The sequence below is a fragment of the Talpa occidentalis genome, unplaced genomic scaffold (genome assembly GCF_014898055.3).
Source record: "Talpa occidentalis isolate TD23 unplaced genomic scaffold, MPIMG_talOcc4v2.1 talOcc4.17, whole genome shotgun sequence".
NCBI lineage: Eukaryota > Metazoa > Chordata > Mammalia > Eulipotyphla > Talpidae > Talpa > Talpa occidentalis.
The window spans coordinates 56,078,026-56,097,379 of record NW_023601754.1 but is presented as its reverse complement, the minus strand read 5'-3'; the positions used below and the strand labels follow the sequence as shown (position 1 = coordinate 56,097,379).

Genomic DNA, 19,354 nt, shown 5'->3' with positions numbered 1-19,354 from the left:
GGACAGCGTGGCCCCAGGGCCAGGCCAGGGAGGGCCCCCACGTGCGAGGATGAGGCCCGTGGGGGTGCGGCACCCGGAGCCAGAGGGCCCAAGGAAGGCCAGGAGTGACTGCCAGCCAGGCTAGACCCAGCAGGGTGTTGGGCAGGGTAGATGCTGGGGCGGGTGTGCCTGAGGTTTGGGGAGGGGCTTCCTGAGACAGGAGAGCAAGCGGAGAAGCGAGTGAATGAAAGGGAAGAGAGGTGCTGAGGGGTGAGCCAGGGTAGAGAGGGGGCGTAAGCACGCATGTGCGTGTGCTATGAGTGCACGTGTGCACACACAACACCCAGGACGGAGTGCCTAGGGCCAGGACCGGAAGGCGGACCTGGCGAGGTGTACTGGGGGCAGCGTGTCCAGGCAGCGGAGGGCACGCGCTGGCGCTGAGTCTCCACGCGCCGAGACGGCCGTGTCAGCCTGCGGCGGCGGGCGGCCGGATGGGGGCTGTGGACGTCTGAGGGTGCGGTGTGGGGGGCCTGGGGGCGCCTAGCAGCCTGTGTGTGTCATGTGCCGGGCAGGGTGGGGGGCGGCATCTCTGAGGCAGGCAATGAGGCGGCACCTCTGGGCGGGGCGTGTGGGCGGCGCGCGGGGGGGGGGGGGGGGGGGGGGGAGGATTGTGTATGCAGGTGTGTGTGCCTGTGGAGGTGTGTGTCTGGGCGGGTGCCACGGAGCCTATGGCTGTGTCAGGTTGTCTGTGTCACGGGCAAGGGCAGGCAGGAGGGAGCCGTGGACCTGGGTGGAGACGGAGAGCCTAGAGGAAGAGCGGCCCCAGCAGCCCCTCCAGACCCGCGCCCCTCTGTCAGGAGCCCCGGGTATGGAGGCACCCTGGGAGCAGGAGAGCCCTGGGCTCTGGACAGAGCTCCCCGGCCACCCCGTGGCTGCCAGCCCTGCCTGTTGGTCAGTCCCACTCACTCCCTGTGGGGTCGCGGGCAGGTTGGGGCTCGGCACCCCTCCCTGCCGCGCAGGCTGAAGGGACACCCGGTCAGACCTTCTCCCCGGCCCTGGGGAAGACCCAGCCCAGGAGCTGCCGCCAGCCTCCCTGGAGACAAGGACCGAGGGACCAGGGCGGCTGGAGCGCTCACAAAACAGAAGACCTCCCGGTGGACAGACCTAGACCTGCCCACCGCCTCCCGCCCCCTTCCTTCCGTCTCCCCGGCCTCTGTCTACTTCTCCGGCAGAAGCGAGAGAACGCAAAGCCCTGAGGTCCTCCCTGCCCCCCCCAAAGGAATAGCCAGACACAGGGCAGGTGGACAAGAGGCAGGGCAGGAATGAGTGGGAGATCCTCAGCCACCCCACCTCTCCAGCACACACACAGCCAGTACCCCCAAGGCAGTCCAGAGGATTGGAGGCCCAAGACCCACCCCCTAAATCCATGTCATCACTTCAGGCCTGGACAGCCTCCCCCGGCACCCCCGGCACCACGAAGCAGCCTGCCCCAGCCCCGGCTGCTTCACGAGACACTGCCTGCCTCTGCCCAGGACTCAGGAGGGGGCTGAGCTGGACGGAGACAACAGTCCCCCAAAGCCAATTTTGCCTCCAAGGGCCCATCAGGGGTTCCCGGGCTCATGCTCAGCCCCCGGCACCCAGGGCAGACGGCTCCTTCAGCCGGGGAGGAGGCTGGGACATGAGAAATGGTCCCTTCCTCTTCGGGGGTGGGGGAGCCAGCCCAGGGCCCTGCAGCTTCCTCTCCCTGCAGCACTCTCTGGCCATAACCCCGACGCCGCCCCCCGCGCCTTCCCTCCCCAGCACAGCCCCCTCCTGCCGATTTCCCAGTCTCCCTCTCTCATCACCCCAAGCTTCCCCCGCAAGCTTCCGCGACTCTCCCTCAGGCCCCCCATCTTCCCAGCTCTCCAGCAGCGGACACCCATGTCTGCCTGGGGCACCTCCTTCCCTTCCCCTCTGCTCCCTCCCGATCACCTCCTCTCCCCTTGGGTCCCATCCCCCAGCAGAGCCGGGTCCTCAGGGGTGCCCCCCAGTAGGAAGCCCTCGGCCTGGCCCCTGCCCTTTGCCTTTCCAGGTCCCTCATTCCCCTGCAGCCTCCTCGCCTCTCCTCCCACGAAGCCCAGGTCCTCCCTGGCTTCTCCCGGGCAGACCCTCCCTGCCACACTGACCGCCGGTCCCTCGGGCAGAGCCAGAGCGGGTTCCAGCCCCGGGGCTGGCACACACCGGGGACCCCCTCTTCACAGCCTCACTCACGGCCCTCCGGATGCCCCTCCTTCCCCCAGCCCTTCCCCCAGTGACTCTCCCTCCCACCCCTTCGAGGCACCCCAACTCAGAGCCAGTGCCTCTTCCACGGGGAACCTCCGACCCCCACCCCCCAAGCCGCTCAGCCTCCTCGCTGTCACCCAGCCAGCCCCCTCAGCGCGGCGGCGCCCCCGCCCCCATCCATCCTCCCCGCCTCCCCCGCCCTCCGGGCGCTCCCCTCCCCCTATCCACTCCCGCCCCCCGCCCGTCTCCGCCGCAGCGCCCCCCAGTACCTGGTTCTGGGGGTCCAGGAGCTGGGGGTGGGGACCCGCGCCCCAAGGCCGCCCCGTCTCCGGCGGGCGGCAGAGCCCGGCCAGCGGTGTCGGTCGCCCCGCGCCGCTCGGCTCCCGCCGCGTCCCCGCCCGCCCGCCGCCCGCCGCGGCGCCGCTCGCGGAGGATGCGCGCTCGTCAGGGCGGCTGCTCCCGCCGCCGCATCCCTGCAACACCGGCTGACGGCAGCATCAGCACCGGGCCCGCCCCCCGGGCGCGCGCATTGGGCCGCGCTGCGGTGACGGGCGGGCCGCGCAGCCAATGCGGGGGCGCGGCAGCCCCGGCCCGGGCCCTCCGCCCGCCCCGCGCGCCCGGCCCGGACCCAGGCGCCCCGACCCGCGTCCGCTCGCCCGCGCCCCGCGGCCCTGCCCGCGGGCCCCCGCCCGGCCGACCCCGGCGGTCCGGCGCCTGTCCCGGGGCCCCGGCGCCCTGGCCTCTCGCCGACCGGGCCGGGCCCTCGGGCCCTCGGGCCCCGCACCCCCTCGGCCAGCCCGGTGGCCGCGCCCGGGGCCGGGCGAGCCGGGGGAGGCCGTGGGCGCCCGCTCGGGACCCCGGGGCCGGGCCGCGGCGGGGCCGGGCCGCAGCGCCCCCTGCCGGCTGCGCCCAGGGCCGGGCCCGGCTCCGAGGCGTCGCGGGCGGGGCTGCCGGGGCCCCTCCAGCGCGGGGCCGGCCGCGGTCTCCCCCCGCCCGAGGCCCCGGTCGCCCTTAGACCCGAGCGGGGGGTCTTCGCTGGGATCCGGCGGAGGCGGCGGGGCGGGAGAGACCGCGAGGGGCGGGGCGGACCTGGGCTTGGGGTTTCCCAGTCCTGCCTCCTGGGGACACAAGAGTTTGAACCCTGGCCTGGATTAGGAGTAGGTTTAGGGGGGGACTGCTGCACAGTGGGGGGGCGCGGCAGCACCCCCTCCTGTTCTCCTCCCCGCAGCCGAGCTTCTGAGCAGTGCGGTGCCGGGGTGAAGGCCTTTCCTGCGAGTGCGTGGGCATCGCTGTGCATGTGCACCAGTGGGGGAGACTGGGACACCCCTCCACGCTCTCAGCCAATGAAAGGTGGGCCTGGCCCCTAATGTGTAGCCCAGAGTTGGGCAGGGGTTTCTGAATGGGACGGTGCGTGCGCGTGCGCGCGCCTGCACACACACACACACACACACACACACACACACACCCCATCCCGCCCCCTTGCTCACTCCAGGACCCCCGGTTTCCATTGCAGGGTCTGCGATCAGCACCAGCCCCGGGACTTGGTGCTTCCTTAGCCAGAGTAAAACACACAAGAACCCACATGGAAGAACACACACTCAGCCTTGAACGCATGCGTGGCCCAAGGGGGCACACGCACAGCCACAGACACCTGTCCTGTGCACACAGGCGTTCCCAGAGGGGCACACGGGGACACTTGTAGAAATGACTCGCCACATGGAGACACCCACAGGAAGCACATGCTTGCTCAAGAACACACACACACTTGTGTCCACGCTACCTTCACACGTGGAGACAAAGGCGTGCCCAGGCGAACAGGTGCAGAGGACCTGCCCCCACCCGGCCCTTTGAGAAACCTCGCACAGGGTGGGCAACTAGAGACACACGAGAGGACACCCCCTCACCAGAGGTCTCCCTCCCCGGCCTGGGAAGGGGTGAGCGGGTGGCCCAGGCTGCAGGGGGTGTTTCCTCAGGTTCTAGAAGAGAGGTCCTGAGACAGGTCCCAGGTTTGGGGCCCACTTTGACCTTGGAGAGACCCTCAGACTGGCCCTGCCATGGCCACAGAGGAGCCAGATATGGGAACTGCTGAGTCAGGGCCTGTGGGTGTGAAATCGCCTCTCGGAGCCCACAGCCCACTGCCCCCCCATCCCCCACTGCTCCTCTCCCTGCGGGCACACGCACACACACATAGACTTGTCCATCCAGGTACCCAGGGAGCAGATGGACAGACAGACAGGTGCAGTGACTCACAGAGACCCTCTCAGACCCTTATAGATGGGCAGGGGTGAGGTAGAGGCAGGGGAGGGAAGAGAGGAGTGCGAGTGAACGCTTCTCTCCTGTGCCCGCCCCACTCCCTGGGCCACCTTTGCCCATCAAGGGCAGGAAAGGTCACCTGGCAGCTATTGCACTTCCCCGCCCCTCCCTCAAGCCTCAGGGCTGTCTCCCCCCAGGTCCAGGTTCATCTTTTCATGGCCCCCTCCCCAGGCCCCCACCCAAAGTGGCCCTTCTCCCGCGCAGCCCAGCAGGGCCACACTGTGCGGAGGACACGCGGCAAATACACACAAACAACAAATTCACACATGCAACCATGAAAGACTGACACACGTCACTCGGGGCCGGGCGGACCCCGGCACACACACGCACACACGCACACACGCACGCGTGCGCACACACACTGGGTAGCGTCCAGGCTGGAATTGGGGGAGGGGGAGCTGGGGGGCTGGGAGGAGGGCCGACCAGGCTGCAGGGATGGAGGCAGCGCGGGAGGCAGGCGGGTGGCGCGGGGAGCTAGCTGCTCTTCACAACACAATCGCCGTCTGTTGTTATAGCAACTCAGCCCCCAAATCGTGAAACGGATATTACAGCCTCCAGAGGGGGAAGGGCAGGAGGGGGCTGAGGATGGGAGAAGGGCCAGAGCTGGGGGCCCATTAGGTCGGGGAGCCTAGCAGGAAGCAGGGCTGCTGCTGAGAAGTCACAGGGTGAAAGGACAGGTGACCCCACATTGAGTAGGCCAGGGGGAGCCGGGTCCCCCTGGGAGAGATGGGCTTAGGGTCTGGGAACCCTGAGGGAGGGGGCTGAGGCCACTGCCAGATCCACAGATTATTTTGCTTTGCAGGTAGGTGCTGGGATGCTCAGGTTTCACGCTGGGACAGTCCTACAATTGCTTTGGGGCACAACCCAGCTGTGGGGGGAATGCTGGAGGTAGCTCCCACACTCAGGGCTGCTCTAAGGAGTCTTCAAACCCCAGGAGGGGCTTGATCCAACTTCAAAACCTTTAGAAGACCCCCACCCCACCCTTTCAAACCTTAGAAGTGGCCTTAGCCTCCATTAGAGAGCTGTGACCCCCAAAACCTTTGTGTTGCAAACACAGGAGGGAAGAGCCGGGTTGGGAGAGGCCAGCCGGAGGCTGAGAGCAGGATCAATATACATTTCCTCTGGAAGTCACTGTCCTTCCAGCTGGCAGAACGCCCTAAGAGTGTGGCCCCCTCCCAGAGGTACCCAAGACCAGCGGGAGCTCAGGCTGTCCTGGCCCCTGCCCCCTTCCCCCACTGCCAGCACTTTCCTGTCTGCCCCCCTCCCCCCATTCTCAGCAGAGAGTTCCTCATCGCTGGCTGTGTTCAAGCAGGGACTGAGAGGCCACCTGTCACGCAAGGCTTTTCCACTGAGGCCTGAAGGCGAAGAGCCCAGCGATTCTGGGTGCAAAGACATGCTAGTGTCAACTTCAGACCCCCAAGATTCTGGACACATCCCTAGAGTCATGTTCCAAGGCTTTCTGGTTCTAAGGCTGTTTCTCCCAAGATTGCAATCCCCCCGTGATTCCAACACATGAGATCCCAGACCCCCCAAGATTGTGACTACAAAGTTCTAGACTCCAAGATTCTAGGCCCTGCACCAGCTCCCCTCTCCCGAGGACTCGAGGCTCTATGGTCCAGGGTTCACGACACCGGCCTTTTATTTCCATCTGGAAAATACAAATATTCACAAGAATCTGTACAACCTTAGGGAGACCAGCCCTGCCCTGCCCTCAGCCGCATGCCACCCTCACACCCCACACCTGGCCCCAGCCTGCTGCCCCAGCACCCCAGCTCCCTGGTCTGGTCTGAGACTTTTCTCCAAGGCAGGCATGAGTGCTTGATCCAGTCACAGCTGGGAAGAGAAAAACAGAGATTGTGAGGAAGGCCCACCCCCCCAAGTCGGAGTCCACCTGCCCAGGGCCATCTGGTCAGAGGACCCACTTCCCAGACCCCAGATCACCAGCCCTCTGTGTGTGTGGGGGATGCCTAGCTCAAGCTGAACAAGGACTCACCATCAATTACAAGTGGATGTCGAACACTCCATCCTCCACCGTCTGTACCTCCTCCTCTCGGATCTCTATGGGGGGGGTCACCAGACCAACTCCTGGGTCCATGTGTTCTTGACAGACCCCCCCCCAGGAGGCACCCCACCCCATCCCGGAAGCAGAGCCATCCACCAAAAATCAATCCACTGAATGACCAAACGGCCCAGCTTTTGAGGCTCATTCTTCGTTTTTATTTTGCCGCAGCTTTTTTGCAGCCACAGATTTGTCAGTGCAGTTTGCTTAGATGTCAATTTTGTGTGTATTTCACAGTTTAGACCCCAGCACTTCTGGGAGGCTTGATGCAAATGGTTTTATCTTTTCTGTATTTGAGGACTTACATGTGTGCCTGTCTGTTTTTGAGGATTTATGCCAATCCAAACCTTTGTGGTCACTGCGTTGGACCCCGGTTTAACATAGTCATTCAGTCTGTTCTCAGCAAAACAATCACTTGGCAAATTGTCATTCAGCAAACTGACCTAAAACCACTGCAGAACCCAAGAGAGCCACGGGAGACTTGGGGGCCAAGGAATTTTTCTTAGAGCAGCCTCCAAAGCAGTCAAATAGGATAATGCAGACAAGTGGCTCACATAACTCCCTCTCCAATCCACTGTCAATCCCCCTAACAAAATAAGAGTCTACTGAAATCGTGAACCTTTCTTCATTTTATTCTTTTTTATATATCAGTCTCTTTCTTCCTCAACTTCAAAAGGTCAAGGTCTCTGGCCACATTCTGGCCCCTTACCTGACCATCCCTTCTTTGTCACTCCACCAAAATAAAAGAATTTCAAACTGTGAAATGACTTCTATTCTGAATAAGTTAATACTTTGCCACAAAGGCCCTTCCCCATCCTTCCACAGTCCAGTATAGAATGAGAACTCCTCCCTCTTACCTGGAGGTCGGGAGCCTCGCCTGCCTGGACGGGGCAGGGAGAAACTGAAGGCTCGATGATGGTGGGAGTGTGTGGGTGAGGGTGAGGGTGCAGAACCCTCCAGGCTCACACTCTGGGCTCGGCGGCGGCACTCGACTGACAGGCGGTCCTTGCACTGCTTGTGGCAATTCACACCACAGGCTGGTGGGGTCAGAGGGGAAGCCAGCCAAGGTCATCGGTCAGAACACCACATGCCCTTCTCCAGGTCTACACCTCTCCCCAGGTTCCTTAGCTCCTGAGCAGTTGCCCCACCAAAATAAGAGTATCCTGCTGATGTGCTCTTTCCATCCTACTTGCCTATATATGCCCTCTCCAAAGCTCTCTGTGCCTGACCAGCTGTGTCACCCAAACAAAAGTCCTGTTAAAGGCTCCTCATCATGCCTGTCTGCAAGGTACTTCACTCTTTCACAAATGTCCCACCAAGATAAGGGTCCCACCCAGACAGTATCTCGGGGCCTGGGTGGGGAGGGAAGGCCTGGGGAGGGGCATGAAACCTCAGTGGTCCTACCATTCCATCTCTCCATCTCACCTCGGCATTTGAGGCCCTGCTTGTAGATGCCCAGGATCTGAAATAAAGGAGGGTCCGTACTAGGGGGAGGGACTTAGAGGCAGAGACTCAACTTCTTCCGTCTCAAGGGCAGGGACTGTGAGTGACCCTCTCTGTGGCCTCAAGGTCCCTCCAGGTTAGAGCAGAACAGCAGAGGAGGCAGGTGCAACAAAGGCTGGCCAGCGAGGGCTCTGGCTGGGGTGGGGCCGGCAGGTGGGCGGGTGTGGTGGGCGGGGTCTATAGGGCCGGTGGGCGGGGCCAGGGCTGGGGTGTGGCTTGGGGAGCTCACCAGGGCCTTGCAGTGGCGGCAGGCAACGGGGCGCAAGGAGTTGCTCTCGTGGAAGTTGTGTACGAAGCCCATGCGACCGCCCAGCACGGAGCTGGAGCGCAGGAAGTAGGAGACCATCTCCTCCCTGCTGATGCAACCATCCCTGCGGGGCAGGGCCGTCTCAGCGGGGAGGGGGCCTTCCACAACCATTCTACTGGGCAAACCCCCTCCCAAATAAAAGGCCACCCCAACTCCCAGCTGAATTGTGTCCGGAGCCCAGATGCAAGGAAGAGAAAGAGCACTAGGCTTGGAGTCAGGCGGATGTGGCAACTGCTACCAGCTATGGTTGATCTTGGGCAAGTCACTTTCCCTGGGTTTCCTCTCCTGAAAAATGGGGTCATACTTCCTGGGCGCTCACTTCCACCGAGTTAGGGTGTAAACTGTGCACTTTCCCATGGGATGATCATCAGCCTCCCTTTCCCAAAGTGAGCTCTGTGGAACCCCAGTCGGGAGGCCTGGGGATTAGATCTCTGATGCATCCCCCCACCCCCAGGTGAGCTCGGGGGAAGCAGCAGGTCTCCCTCTGCATTATCCTACCCAAAAGACACCTGGCTTGGGGGGCTTCCCGGGAACCTCTTTCTCTCCTATCAATACATTTTGGAGAAAGAGTGAGTATGTGCTGCGGAGACAGATTCAGCTCAAATCCCACCTCTCCTACTTTCTGGCCATGTGACCTCAGCTGGCTAATCTCCCTGTGCCTCAGTTTCCTCTTCCAGAGATGGAGATAAAGAGAAGGGATTTTGTGGGATTGAGAGAGTGACGATGAGGCATAGCGTCTATGGGTTAATGGACAACCTGCAGGGAGTTATCTCCATAGGGTGGGCCCTTGTTGGAACCCCCATCATTGAATTTGGGGACCCATAACAATGCAAATGGGCTTTCCAATCAATGAGACAACCAGTCATTTAGGAAAAAAATAATAAACTTAGAGTCCCTTCCCATGCTGGGCAGGAAATCCAGATTCCCACTAATGTGAATAATAAACGTATCAAAGTATCTGAAAGAGAATAATTTTGTCATCTTGAGGAAGGAGAGTCTTTCTACACATAACACAAAGGAAAAGACTGACATATTGAGCACACAACATTTTTTTTCAAATTTTATATGGAAAAAGACAACATAAATGACAGACTGGGAGAAAATATTTGCAAACACATTCAACAGCAAAGGGTTAATATCCATTAACAGCGATTCTAAAAAATCAATGAGAAAAAGACCAACAAACCCAGTGGGATAATGGACAAAGAATGTGAACAGGCAATTAACAGAAGACCTATCAGTGGCCAACAAACATATGAAAAGATCTGCCCCTGCTAGTATTAAAGAAATGCGGATTTAACCAAGACACCCTTTGCCAATTAGCCTGGCAAAATTGTAAAGCTTATTATAGCATCCAGCGTTGGCAAGGAAGCCAGGAAATGGGCCCTGGTACACACTGCTGATGGGGGTGCAGGCTGGCACAACCTTGCCTGAGGTCACTTTGGCAGTCTCTCTCCTAATTTAGAATGTGCATATCTTTTGATCCAATTATCCCACTTCTAGGAATTTCTCCTACAGAAATAGTGGCCTGAGCGCATCGGCACAAAGCTGTTCCCAGCGGCCTGGCAGATATTAATAGCGGAAAACAGGAGGATGACGGGGTAAATGACAGCCGAGCCACAGGGCAGGCTACTCGCTTCTAACGAACGAGGAACGAGGTAGACCGCTGGTAGACCACAGGCAGCGGCCGGGGGAGAGGCCCTTAATAAAGGGTTAAGTGAAAAACAAAAGCAAGGCCGGGCGTGCAGACCCATGGAGGCAGTGCCAAAATGTTGTAAATTAAACACCAGAAACCAAACTGCTAGAAATACCTACTGCCTGGTTAAAGTATATCCAAAGTGGCTTTAAATGCATTGGTGAGTTTGCAAGAAAGAGATGGAAACCCCCAACTTTCAGCAACAAAGAGGGAGTTTAAAGCTGAGACAGTAAGGTGGGGGTTGGACACAGCAGTTACAGGGGAGGGGGTGCTGGTCTCCCTCTTCTTAGTTGGGAGTTAGGTGCTGGGTCAAGGTCTGAGGTGTATGAGAGGTGGGGAGTTAAGGCTGGGCCCGCAGCATGAAGCTGAGGGTTCAGAGGTTTCCAAAGGCTGAACCCCATAAGTGGGGCCTGGAGAAAAAAACCACCCACCCACTGGAGAGCCAACCAGGAGCTGTGGCTCGACTGGGGGGCAGAGGGAGGGACAAAGCTACTACAACTCATGCCCCTGGCACAGCAAGATTTATACTCTAATCCTGTTTGTCCATGAGACAGACACAGACGAGCAAAATCCTTCTCAATTTGCACATGCGTGGAAAAGGAGGAGGAGGGATGCTCGCGTGCCCCGCCAGCAGCGCTGCTAAGTGCCACTGACGAAACCTCTCTGGGCGGCAAGGAAGGAAGGGGCTTTTCACAACCTGATACACTTTGTTCACTGTAAACCCAGTTTATTACCTGGATTTTTTTTTGAACCACAGATCTTTGTCACATGGAAAAAAGCCAGAATTTTGAAATCTAGCCAACATTTAAAAAACACATCAACCTGGGATGGAAGGACAATGTTGACTGGAATTTGTCCGCTCAGCAAAACAGGGGTCTGATGGGGTGGCAGGGGGCTCATTTAACCTACTTTCCAGAGCCAGCTGTTTGTCCCAGTCGTCAGCATGTGAACTGTTGATAAGCAAGTGGGTGTTGCTCATTACGGGCCTTTCTTATCTAGTCATTAAAGCGGGCTGCCCAGGAGCTCCACTTGCCTACACTCGGCCAGCTGTGCACACCACAAATAAAACAGCCCTGATGTGGCCGCCGCGGCCCCCCACCCCCGCCCACTGCTTTGCAAGATTCAGGTGGAACCCCCCACCCGCCTCTGCCTGAATGAGTGAGCTAACCCTGAGCCTCCAGGCAGGTGGTCACCCCCACCCCAGGCGCCCACCCCCCATCGGCAGCCCCCTCAGCCGTGGTGCCTGGTTCAGAGGCCTCATCTCAGCCTTGCACTTGAGGGAACCAACGCTGAAAGGGAAGTGAGACTGCCTTCCCTCTCCCCAGCCCCCAGCCCTCCTCACTGGTTCTGGTCGAGGTCCCCAAAGGCGCTGAGGTAAGGGAAGTTCCCTCGGATGATCTGGAACTCTTCCTGAGAGATGTGGCCGTCCCCGTCGACGTCAAAGTTCCGGAACACAGACTACAGAGAGGCCGGGGAGAAAAAGGGCTCATCGCCTGTCCTGCCCACATTCCCACCACCTCACCCCCCAGGCCCACCCCATGGCTGTGCCCATGCACCCAAAGACTGGGTGCTGACCCTTGACCGTGGCCCTGCTGGAGGCCCCAGGGCAGAGCCTGGCCAAACCCACCTTCACAGGCCACTACGGGCCAGTGTCTCACCTCCACCATCTTCTCGATGTGCTCCACCATGACTGCTTGGTCCAATTTGGGTTTGGCCGCTGAGGTCCACTCCTCGAGCACTGGGGGACGAGGAGGTGGGGTGCAGCTTGTGGGGCTGGTGGGCTGTGGAAACAGGCAGGCCTGAGTGAGGGCCAGAGGAGAGGAAGCCCAGAGTCTAGCAAAGCAGTGAGGGGAGGCCCAGGGAGAAGGGAGGCTGCCCAACAAGCAGGACAGCTGAGGAAGCCTCCCACATTCCCTCACATCTGGGATTCTCAGGCTGGGCAGAAGAGGATGCAGAGGGGCGAGCTGGGGCCCCTGGCCTCACCGAGGACTTGGAGCGCGGCTCCCGCTGCAGGGACAGCTGGTAGAGCTCATCCTCCGTCTGATACTGGTCCAGAGACACCTGGGACACACGGGTATGACCTCACCCCCCTGGCCCGGCTGCTTCAGGAGCCCACAGCCCAGAGCCCAAGGTCAAGGATCCACCAAGGCCATAGCTCCGCTCCAAGCCCAGACCGGACGCTAGACTCGGGACAAAGCCTCAAACATGCCCAACAACCACACAGCAGCTGGCGCATAGACCAGAACCCACAGCTTGGCCCCAAACCCTCACCCGACACTCTATCAAGATCCCAGCCAAGAGTCCAAGTCAGAACCAAGCCAAGAACTCTGAGATTCACCCCTAACCTGGAATCTGACCCAGTGTCCAGGCTCCACCTCAGACTTCAATGCTGCCTGGCCCCAGCCCAGGCCCTAGAAGCAGCTAAGAATTCACACCAAACCCAAACCTCAGCCCAGTCCTTGTCCAAATATGGACTAGAACCCAATTCCTATCCAAGGCCAAGCCCAGAACCTCAGAGCCTAGGAACCACACCTATAACCAGTGTCCAGAGCCCGACCCCAAACCTTGAACACAACTCATTACCAGGTCCTCAGCCCAGGCCCCAGGCCTTGCCTCAAGCCCACAGGCAGGCTCCATCCAGAGCCTGAACCCAGCTCAGTTCATTCCTAACCCTAGAGGCAAAGCTGGATCTCAGTTCCTCGATTAGAACACCTGATAAACCCAGGACCAGGTGTGGGGGGTCACCTGGTAGCCAGCCCTCTAGCATGCCTGCCCCAGTCCCTCACCGTGAGCAGGCTCAGCAGGTCGGGGTTGGCCTGCACGGGCGGCCGGAGGCTGGTAACCATGGCCAGCTCCTCCAGGATGCAGAAGAGCTGCTTCATCTTGGCCCCATTAAGTCGAGTCCGAGCCGGGTCCAGCCAGTCAGGCAGGGCCAGCTGCAGGGCCACCAGGTCCTTGAGGTGCACGCCCAGGATGGGGAAGCGAAAGCCCACACAGGCTGCCAGCCTGCGTCGGTAGTTGCCATAGTTACCCGTGGCCGTCACTAGTTCTGTCAACCCCTCCCAGAGCTGCGGGCAAAGGGCAGAGAGTCACACGCACATCCTCAGCTCAACTCCCCAGCCCCTCAGCCCTGAGGGAGAGTCAGACAGGGCAGGGTGAGGGGTTAACATCCTCCCCCACCACCACCCCCACTGCCCATGGCTCCCCCAGCCTGAGGGTCAGAGTTCCTAAGTCTTGAGCTCCGGGGAACACCCACGGCCAAATACCGCACCTCGGCACCAGGCCTGGGCACAGATTTCACCATCATTTAACAGGAGAAACTGAGGCTCGGCAGCAAAGCAGCACAGGACGACAGTCTAGAAGGAAGTTCTCAGCTGCACCATTTGTAACAACCCAAACAGGGAAAACTCAAATGCCCATTAGGAGGGCAGACACGCAGCTGGGGGCAGATTTGTAATAAAATACTCAGTGGCAGCAAAACACAAGCAAGCAATGGGCCTCCCCGGTGGCGCAGCGGTTGAGCGCTGGGTTGCGAAGCTGCCCACAGCCTCTGCAGCGCCGGTTCAATCCCCGGCTGCTCCCCGGCCACCGGAGGAGGGTCCCACATGGCACGCAGACCTCTCCTGCTGCCCGCTACTCCCCTCAGCAGTGTACTTTGGTCCTTCTGCCTGCTCTGCTCCCCGCTCTGGCTCTGGTGAATTGTCTCACCCTCTGCGCTTCTGACTGTACCCAGTGCTTGTATAAATAAATAAAAATAAATCTTTAAAAATATAATATAAAATAAAATTCCTTCTAGGTAGAAGTTTAAAAAAAAAAAAAAAAAAAAAAAAAAAAAAAAACACAAGCAAGCAACGGCCCCACACTACAAAACGAAAGAAGCCAGACTCTGAATCACGTCGACGGGTTCCATATGTACAAGGTTCAAAAATGCGCAACAACCCCCTCCAAAGGTTCTGGGGTGCTGCTCTACAGAGGAGCAAGGTTGTCGTCACAGAAATCAAGGCGTCACTCCCTCTGACCTTTGACAGGGAGGGAGCCCGCCGCCCTAAGCTGGGGGGGGTGCGCGGGGGGCGCTGGCAATATTCCATTGCTTGACCTGGTGCCGGTTACACAGGTGTTTTCTTAACAATTTAAACATGTACACGTTTTCTACATTTTCCTCTCTCTCTGTTTGTGAGTCGATATGTTAAAACATAAGAAGAGGAAGAAAGCACAAGCTTTGGAGCTGGGCAGAGCCCCACTGTCACTTCCACTGCGCAGCCCAGCACAAGCCTTTCACCCCGAGAGCCTCAGTTTCTTCATCTGTCAAACGAGGACAGGAATGCCCAGGCGAGGCCAAACAGGGCAGCCCCCCAGCCCTCGGCACCTTGACGGTCTCAGGGCTGACGTGGCTGTGGGTCTCCTTGAGGCGGGAGATAGAGCTGTGGCTCAGGCCCCCGACCACCGCCATGAGCGTGTTGAAGTTCTGGAGCTGCAGCAGCTTCTAGGGACACGGGGAGGAGGGAAGCAGCGAGTCACCACGTGGGCCCAGGATCTGGCCCGGCCTTTCCGGAGAGCAGGCAGCAGGTGAGTGGAAAGGGAGGACAGGCGGGGTGGGGCCGGGGGGAGGTGGGGGGCACCTCTGCCACGTGGACGAAGTGTGTGATGACCAGGGCCCGCTGCGGGGCGGTGGGCTTGCTGAGGATCATGAGCTGCACCCACTGGGAGACGCTGTTGAAGAGGGCAATGAAGCGCTCCAGGACCGGGTTGTCCACGGTGCAGCCATGGGTGACGAAACTGTGATAGTCCTGGAACTGGGGGAGGAGTGGCCTCAGGCCCCACGGCCCCTCCCCTCGGCCTCAGGCCAGGACCCCTGACCCACCCTGGGACCCTGTGTCTCCCCAGGGACCCTGTCCCTCCTGGCCCCCCGCCCCCACTGCCCTGCACCGGAGCCCAGGCCCTCCGCCCGCACCAGGATCTTGCAGAAGGAGCGGTACTCCAAGAAGGTGAGATGCTCCGCCAGCTCCAGGGGCTCCAGGTGGTCAAACAACAGGGACATCTTGCGCTTCTTCTGTTCCACGGGGTTCCGCTGGGTCACCTGCCGCTTCCACTTGTAGGTGGGGCTGGGGGGGGCAGGGGTAGTGAGCCCCTGGTGGGAGAGGCCCCATCCCTCAGGCCCCACACCAGCACACGTCCCACTCCACCTGAGGACCTGAGCAACGAGGCCCTGACGTCCCCGCTGCCGCCCCTGTAGCCGCCCCTCATCAGGCCTCAACACACACAGCGGAAGAGGGACCCTGGGCCAGGCACTGTGGGGGGGCGGGGGGGACAGAGATGAGCAAGACACAGTTCCTGCCCTCGAGGGGCTCACAGCCTACTGAGGGAGACAGACACACATGCGAACCATCACAGGACAGGGCTGCTGAGCAGAGCGCTTGGCCCAGGGCTCCGCACAAAGTGAGGGAACAAACGGGACAGGGAACTGCCCACGAAAGTCCTGAGCCCATGGACACCCCACACTGAGCTGTTTAGACAACACGAGGAGGAGGAAGCCGGACAACATGAGCAGAGCGAGGTGGTGGGAAGAGGCAGGGGCCTGGGGATGGCACGAGGGCCTGGGCCGCAGCGCCAGGGAGTGGGATGGCGTGGGCCGGGGAGGATGGCACAGGCAGGCGGAAGAGCCGGAGACGCTGAGAGGCATCTGTCCCCAACTGAGGCATTCTGAAGGCGACAGGGAGTCCCAGGAGGTGTTTAAGCGAGAGAGTGACATGACCCTCACTCAGTCAATTCCATAAACATTTATTAAGCGCAGGTGGTAGAGGACGCTGAGTGCCCCCCAGCCCCGCGAGGCCCCCCACGCACACGCTCTCGATGTCGATGAGGCTGCTGTGCCGCCGGTTCCCTTCTTGGTCCAGCAGCGCCTTCAGCTCCTTGATCTGCTCCGCCAGCTCCGGGTTCAAGTCAAACTCCGCTGGGAATGCTGAGATCCAGTACCTGGGGGGCGGAGGGCAGTCACCCGAGGGGCCCTCGCGCACCATCCCCTGGGACTGCGGTCCCCCCATTTTGGGGAAAAGGGTGGGTGGGAAAGAGTCTCAAACCTAGGTTCCTCCTCCCCGGGGCGCTTTCCTTCCCCACCCACACTGGGGGGATCAAGATCCCAGGCAGGAGTCAGCCTGCGGCAGCACCCCGGAGCCATCCACTCCGCAACCCGCTCTTTCCACTCTCAGGGACTCTGAAGCCCGAGAACAGGGAAGTCAGGGGGGGACAGAGCCCCCAGGAGACTCACCTGACCAGGTGGCATGTTTTCACCTGCAGCGAACTGGAGTGGTCCTTGCGGGATTGTTGGTAGGTGAAGGAGAGTTAAGGAGAACCCGGGCAGGGTCTCATTTTCCAAAGGGAGGCGCGGGTGGGGCCCCAGTTCAGGTGGGAGGCTGAGGGCGGGGCCTGTTTCTGGGGGAGCTGCTGGGGCGGGGCCCAAGGCTGGGGTCCGGGCAGCTTGGGGCGAGGGCTTGGGCGGGAAGGGGCTGGGTTCGAGGGGAGGCCGCGGGCAGGGCCTGTGTCCTGGGAGAGAGGCCAGAGGTCGGGCCAGAGCCCGAGCAGGGGCAGGTCCCGGCCGGGGGGCGGCGAGCGAGGCCTCAGCCGAGCCGTCGGGCGGGGCCCAGGCCCGGGTGGGAGTCGGGCGGCTCCCGAGCTGACGCCTGCGGCGCGGGAGGGGCCCACGGCCGGGGCGCGAAGCCCCTTCTCCGCCTGGGCCTGGGCGGCGGGAGTCGCTCCCGGACTCGGGTGCCGGCCCGGGCGAGGCCCGCGAAGGATATATGTGGAGCAGCTTCGCGGCCAGCTGAGAGGAGGGGATGTACCAGGGGTGCATCATGAGGAACATGCGCACCAGCTGCGGGTCCCGCACCTTCCCGGAGTCATCTAGCTCCGGAGGGCCGAGGAGAAGCCGGGTGACCGCAGGTCCTGCAGCCGCGGCCCCTAAACCTCCCCGGCCACGCGCGGGGCGTCTGCTCCCCAACCCTCCTGCCTTCGCAGGACCAGGAGGCGGGTGGAGAGGAAAGGTGGGGTGCGCGAGGGAAGGCGGGGGGGGGGGGGGGGGGCAAGGAGCTGCGGGAGGAGAGCGGCTCCGCGCCCGGAGGGGAACCAGCTGGGCGGAAGGAGCCTGGGTTCCCCGGGGTCAAGAATCCAGAGGTCATTTCCTGAGTGCTTGGGGGAGGGGGCACCCCGCCACCAGATAAGCTGCCCCCCATCAGCCGGAAACAGCTCCCAGGCCGGAGACAGGGAGTTCCTCCGGATCCCCCGGAGGGAGATAGCGCCCCTCGCGCCCCCGGGCCTGGGGACCCCTCCGGCCGCCCCGCGCGCTGGGGGAGGGGAACGCGCCGCTTTTCCGAAGCGCGCGGGCGCTGCCGCCCCGTGGAAGAGCAGCTCTCCCCGGGGGCTGCGGGAGGGGGGCCTCGGGGGCCCGGCCGGGCCCGTCCCGGGAGGGGGCGCGGGGGCAGACGCGCGTGCCCCCCGCCACTCACCGAAAGCCTCGATGCAGCCGCGAAGCAGCTCCTCCACCGTGCAGCCCTTGTCCAGGTCCAGGGTGCCCGCCATGGCGCGCGGGCAGGCTGGGCAGGCAGCGCCGCGAGCGCCTCCCGGGGCTCGAGCCGGACCCCTGGGCGCGAGAGGCAGCGCTGGGGCGCGGGCGCGGGCGGCGGAGCCGCCGGGGCAGGACCGGGCGGGGCGGGGCGGGCACGCCCCCTGCTGGGCAGGGGCGGAGTCGCCGCGGGGCCGCTCCGGGGATAACGGTCCGGCCCGGCCCGGGTGGTGCAACCGCAGTTGGGAAACCGGCGGCCCGGAGGCTTCCGGCCCGCCCTCGGGGGCGCGGGGGGCCCGGCGGCTCCCCCGGATGGAGGCGAGCCGGAGCCGCAGGCCTGGCCGGTGCCCCAAGCCCGCGGGCCCGCTTCTCGCGCCCCCCCAGACACCTGCAGCGCCCCGCAGCGCGGCGCCGCGCCCCCCCGCCCCCTCCCTGCACAGCCTCCCTTCCCCCGCAGGGTTATTTTGGGAACCCAGAGCCTGAGGGGACCTCGGAGGAATTTCTCCCTGGGATGGGAGGGGGGAACCCAGGCGTCCCGCCCGCAGCACCCCCTCCAGGGCTCCCGGGGAGGGAGGCGGAGCCGCGGGGCTGCGGGGGGGGCCCCAGGGGCCTGCCCTCGGGTAGGCGGGCCGTGGTGCGGAACATTCCCGGGGGGGCGGCCCGCGGGGGCCCTGGGGCGTCAGCGGGGAGCCTGAGCCTGGGAGCCGCCCCCACGCCGCCTCCTCCGCGAAGGCCCAGGAAGGTCTCGGCCTCCGCGGGCCCGTCTCCCTCCCGGCCCGGCCCAGGCCCCCCGCGCGGGCCTCCCTCGGCCGCGCACTCTGCGCCGTCCAGCCGCGCGCCCCGCCGGCCCGCCCCCTCGGCACACACAGCAGGGCTCAGAAGGGGGCGCTAGTGGCGAGGGGGGTGGGGAATGCCGGCGTGACCCCACAGCCGGTCCCGTCCCGGGTGGCGCCCGCAGCTCCAGGCGGGGACGCTCACTGCACCCCAGACCAGGGGCCCACGCTGTGCTGCATGATGCCGCAGCCCGCGCACACGGCGCGGACAATCGCCTCTCACCCTCTCCACGGATGCCGCGGCACCGCGCGCCCCTCGCACCTGCAGCGAGGAGCCTCTGGCGCGCCCCCCCGGCTCTCCACCCCCGAGCGAGACCCGCCAGGGGGCGGGCCGCCGGCCCCCCCCCCCGCTCACCCCCCGCCAGCCCAGCCCCGAGCTCCCCGCTGCAGCTCGCTGACATCCGAACACGTGTGCACACACGCAAGACAGTGCACCTACACGCATGCACACCCCCACACATGCACACGCCCCCGTGGGTGCGCACACGCCCCTGCCGCAGCCCCGCCGCAGACAACTTCATCAGAGGGGCAGGGGCAGGGCGGCTCTGCGGCCCCAGCGCCGTCGCCCCCCGCCCGCAGGGCCTTCAGGGCCGGGTCCCGCCGAGAGGCCCCCGCCCCTACAGACCCCCCCCGCTGAAAGGTGGGGTGGGGCGGGGGCGCCTCCACCGAGTTCTCTGGCGGACTTTCCCGTGGAGCCGTCCCGAGCCGCCCCCACCTGGCTCAGTGGCTGCCTCTCTGTGACCTTGAGAGCCACTTGGCCTCTGAGAGCCTCAATTTTCTCATCTGTCAAATGGGGGTGCCAGAGGAGGAGGGCTCGACGGAGACGCGGCCGGGAGAGCCAGCTCAG

The 19,354-nt window shown here is 62.7% G+C and overlaps 1 protein-coding gene across 3 annotated transcripts; it reads right to left on the bottom strand.

The window, feature by feature from the left end:
• Window positions 1-6,173: 6,173 nt before the first annotated feature.
• Window positions 6,174-17,792, bottom strand: RASGRP2 (RAS guanyl releasing protein 2). Of its 3 annotated transcripts, XR_008552602.1 has the most exons (17): window positions 17,619-17,720; window positions 16,914-17,016; window positions 16,385-16,447; window positions 15,961-16,092; window positions 15,071-15,221; window positions 14,739-14,912; window positions 14,486-14,602; window positions 12,906-13,187; window positions 12,103-12,180; window positions 11,778-11,900; window positions 11,462-11,577; window positions 8,346-8,487; window positions 8,039-8,075; window positions 7,471-7,650; window positions 6,548-6,612; window positions 6,296-6,387; window positions 6,174-6,202 (listed from the first exon to the last, which is right to left on the bottom strand). XR_008552602.1 is itself a non-coding variant. In XM_037517643.1 (16 exons), exons 1-15 carry the CDS (start codon window positions 17,689-17,691, stop codon window positions 6,554-6,556), a joined length of 1,830 nt encoding a protein of 609 aa, XP_037373540.1. In that variant the 5' UTR covers window positions 17,692-17,792; the 3' UTR covers window positions 6,174-6,387; window positions 6,548-6,553. The 3 variants fall into 3 exon arrangements, 2 of the variants coding, with proteins under 2 accessions (XP_037373540.1, XP_037373541.1); XM_037517643.1 differs by having other exon boundaries at window positions 6,174-6,387; window positions 17,619-17,792; XM_037517644.2 differs by lacking the exons at window positions 6,174-6,202; window positions 6,296-6,387; window positions 6,548-6,612; ... (1 more) ...; window positions 8,039-8,075; window positions 8,346-8,487 and adding an exon at window positions 9,439-11,069.
• Between the last annotated feature and the right edge of the window lie 1,562 nt (window positions 17,793-19,354).

Bases quoted from the DNA above. Each gene is read 5' to 3' on its own strand.
- RASGRP2 (XM_037517643.1), bottom strand. From the start codon at position 17,691: ATGGCGGGCACCCTGGACCTGGACAAGGGCTGCACGGTGGAGGAGCTG. The intron at 14,913-15,070 runs GTGCGGGCGGAG...CTCCTCCCCCAG, and splicing joins GCTCCTTCTGCAAGATCCTG to TTCCAGGACTATCACAGTTT. The intron at 14,603-14,738 runs GTGCCCCCCACC...CCGTGTCCCTAG, and splicing joins ACTTCGTCCACGTGGCAGAG to AAGCTGCTGCAGCTCCAGAA.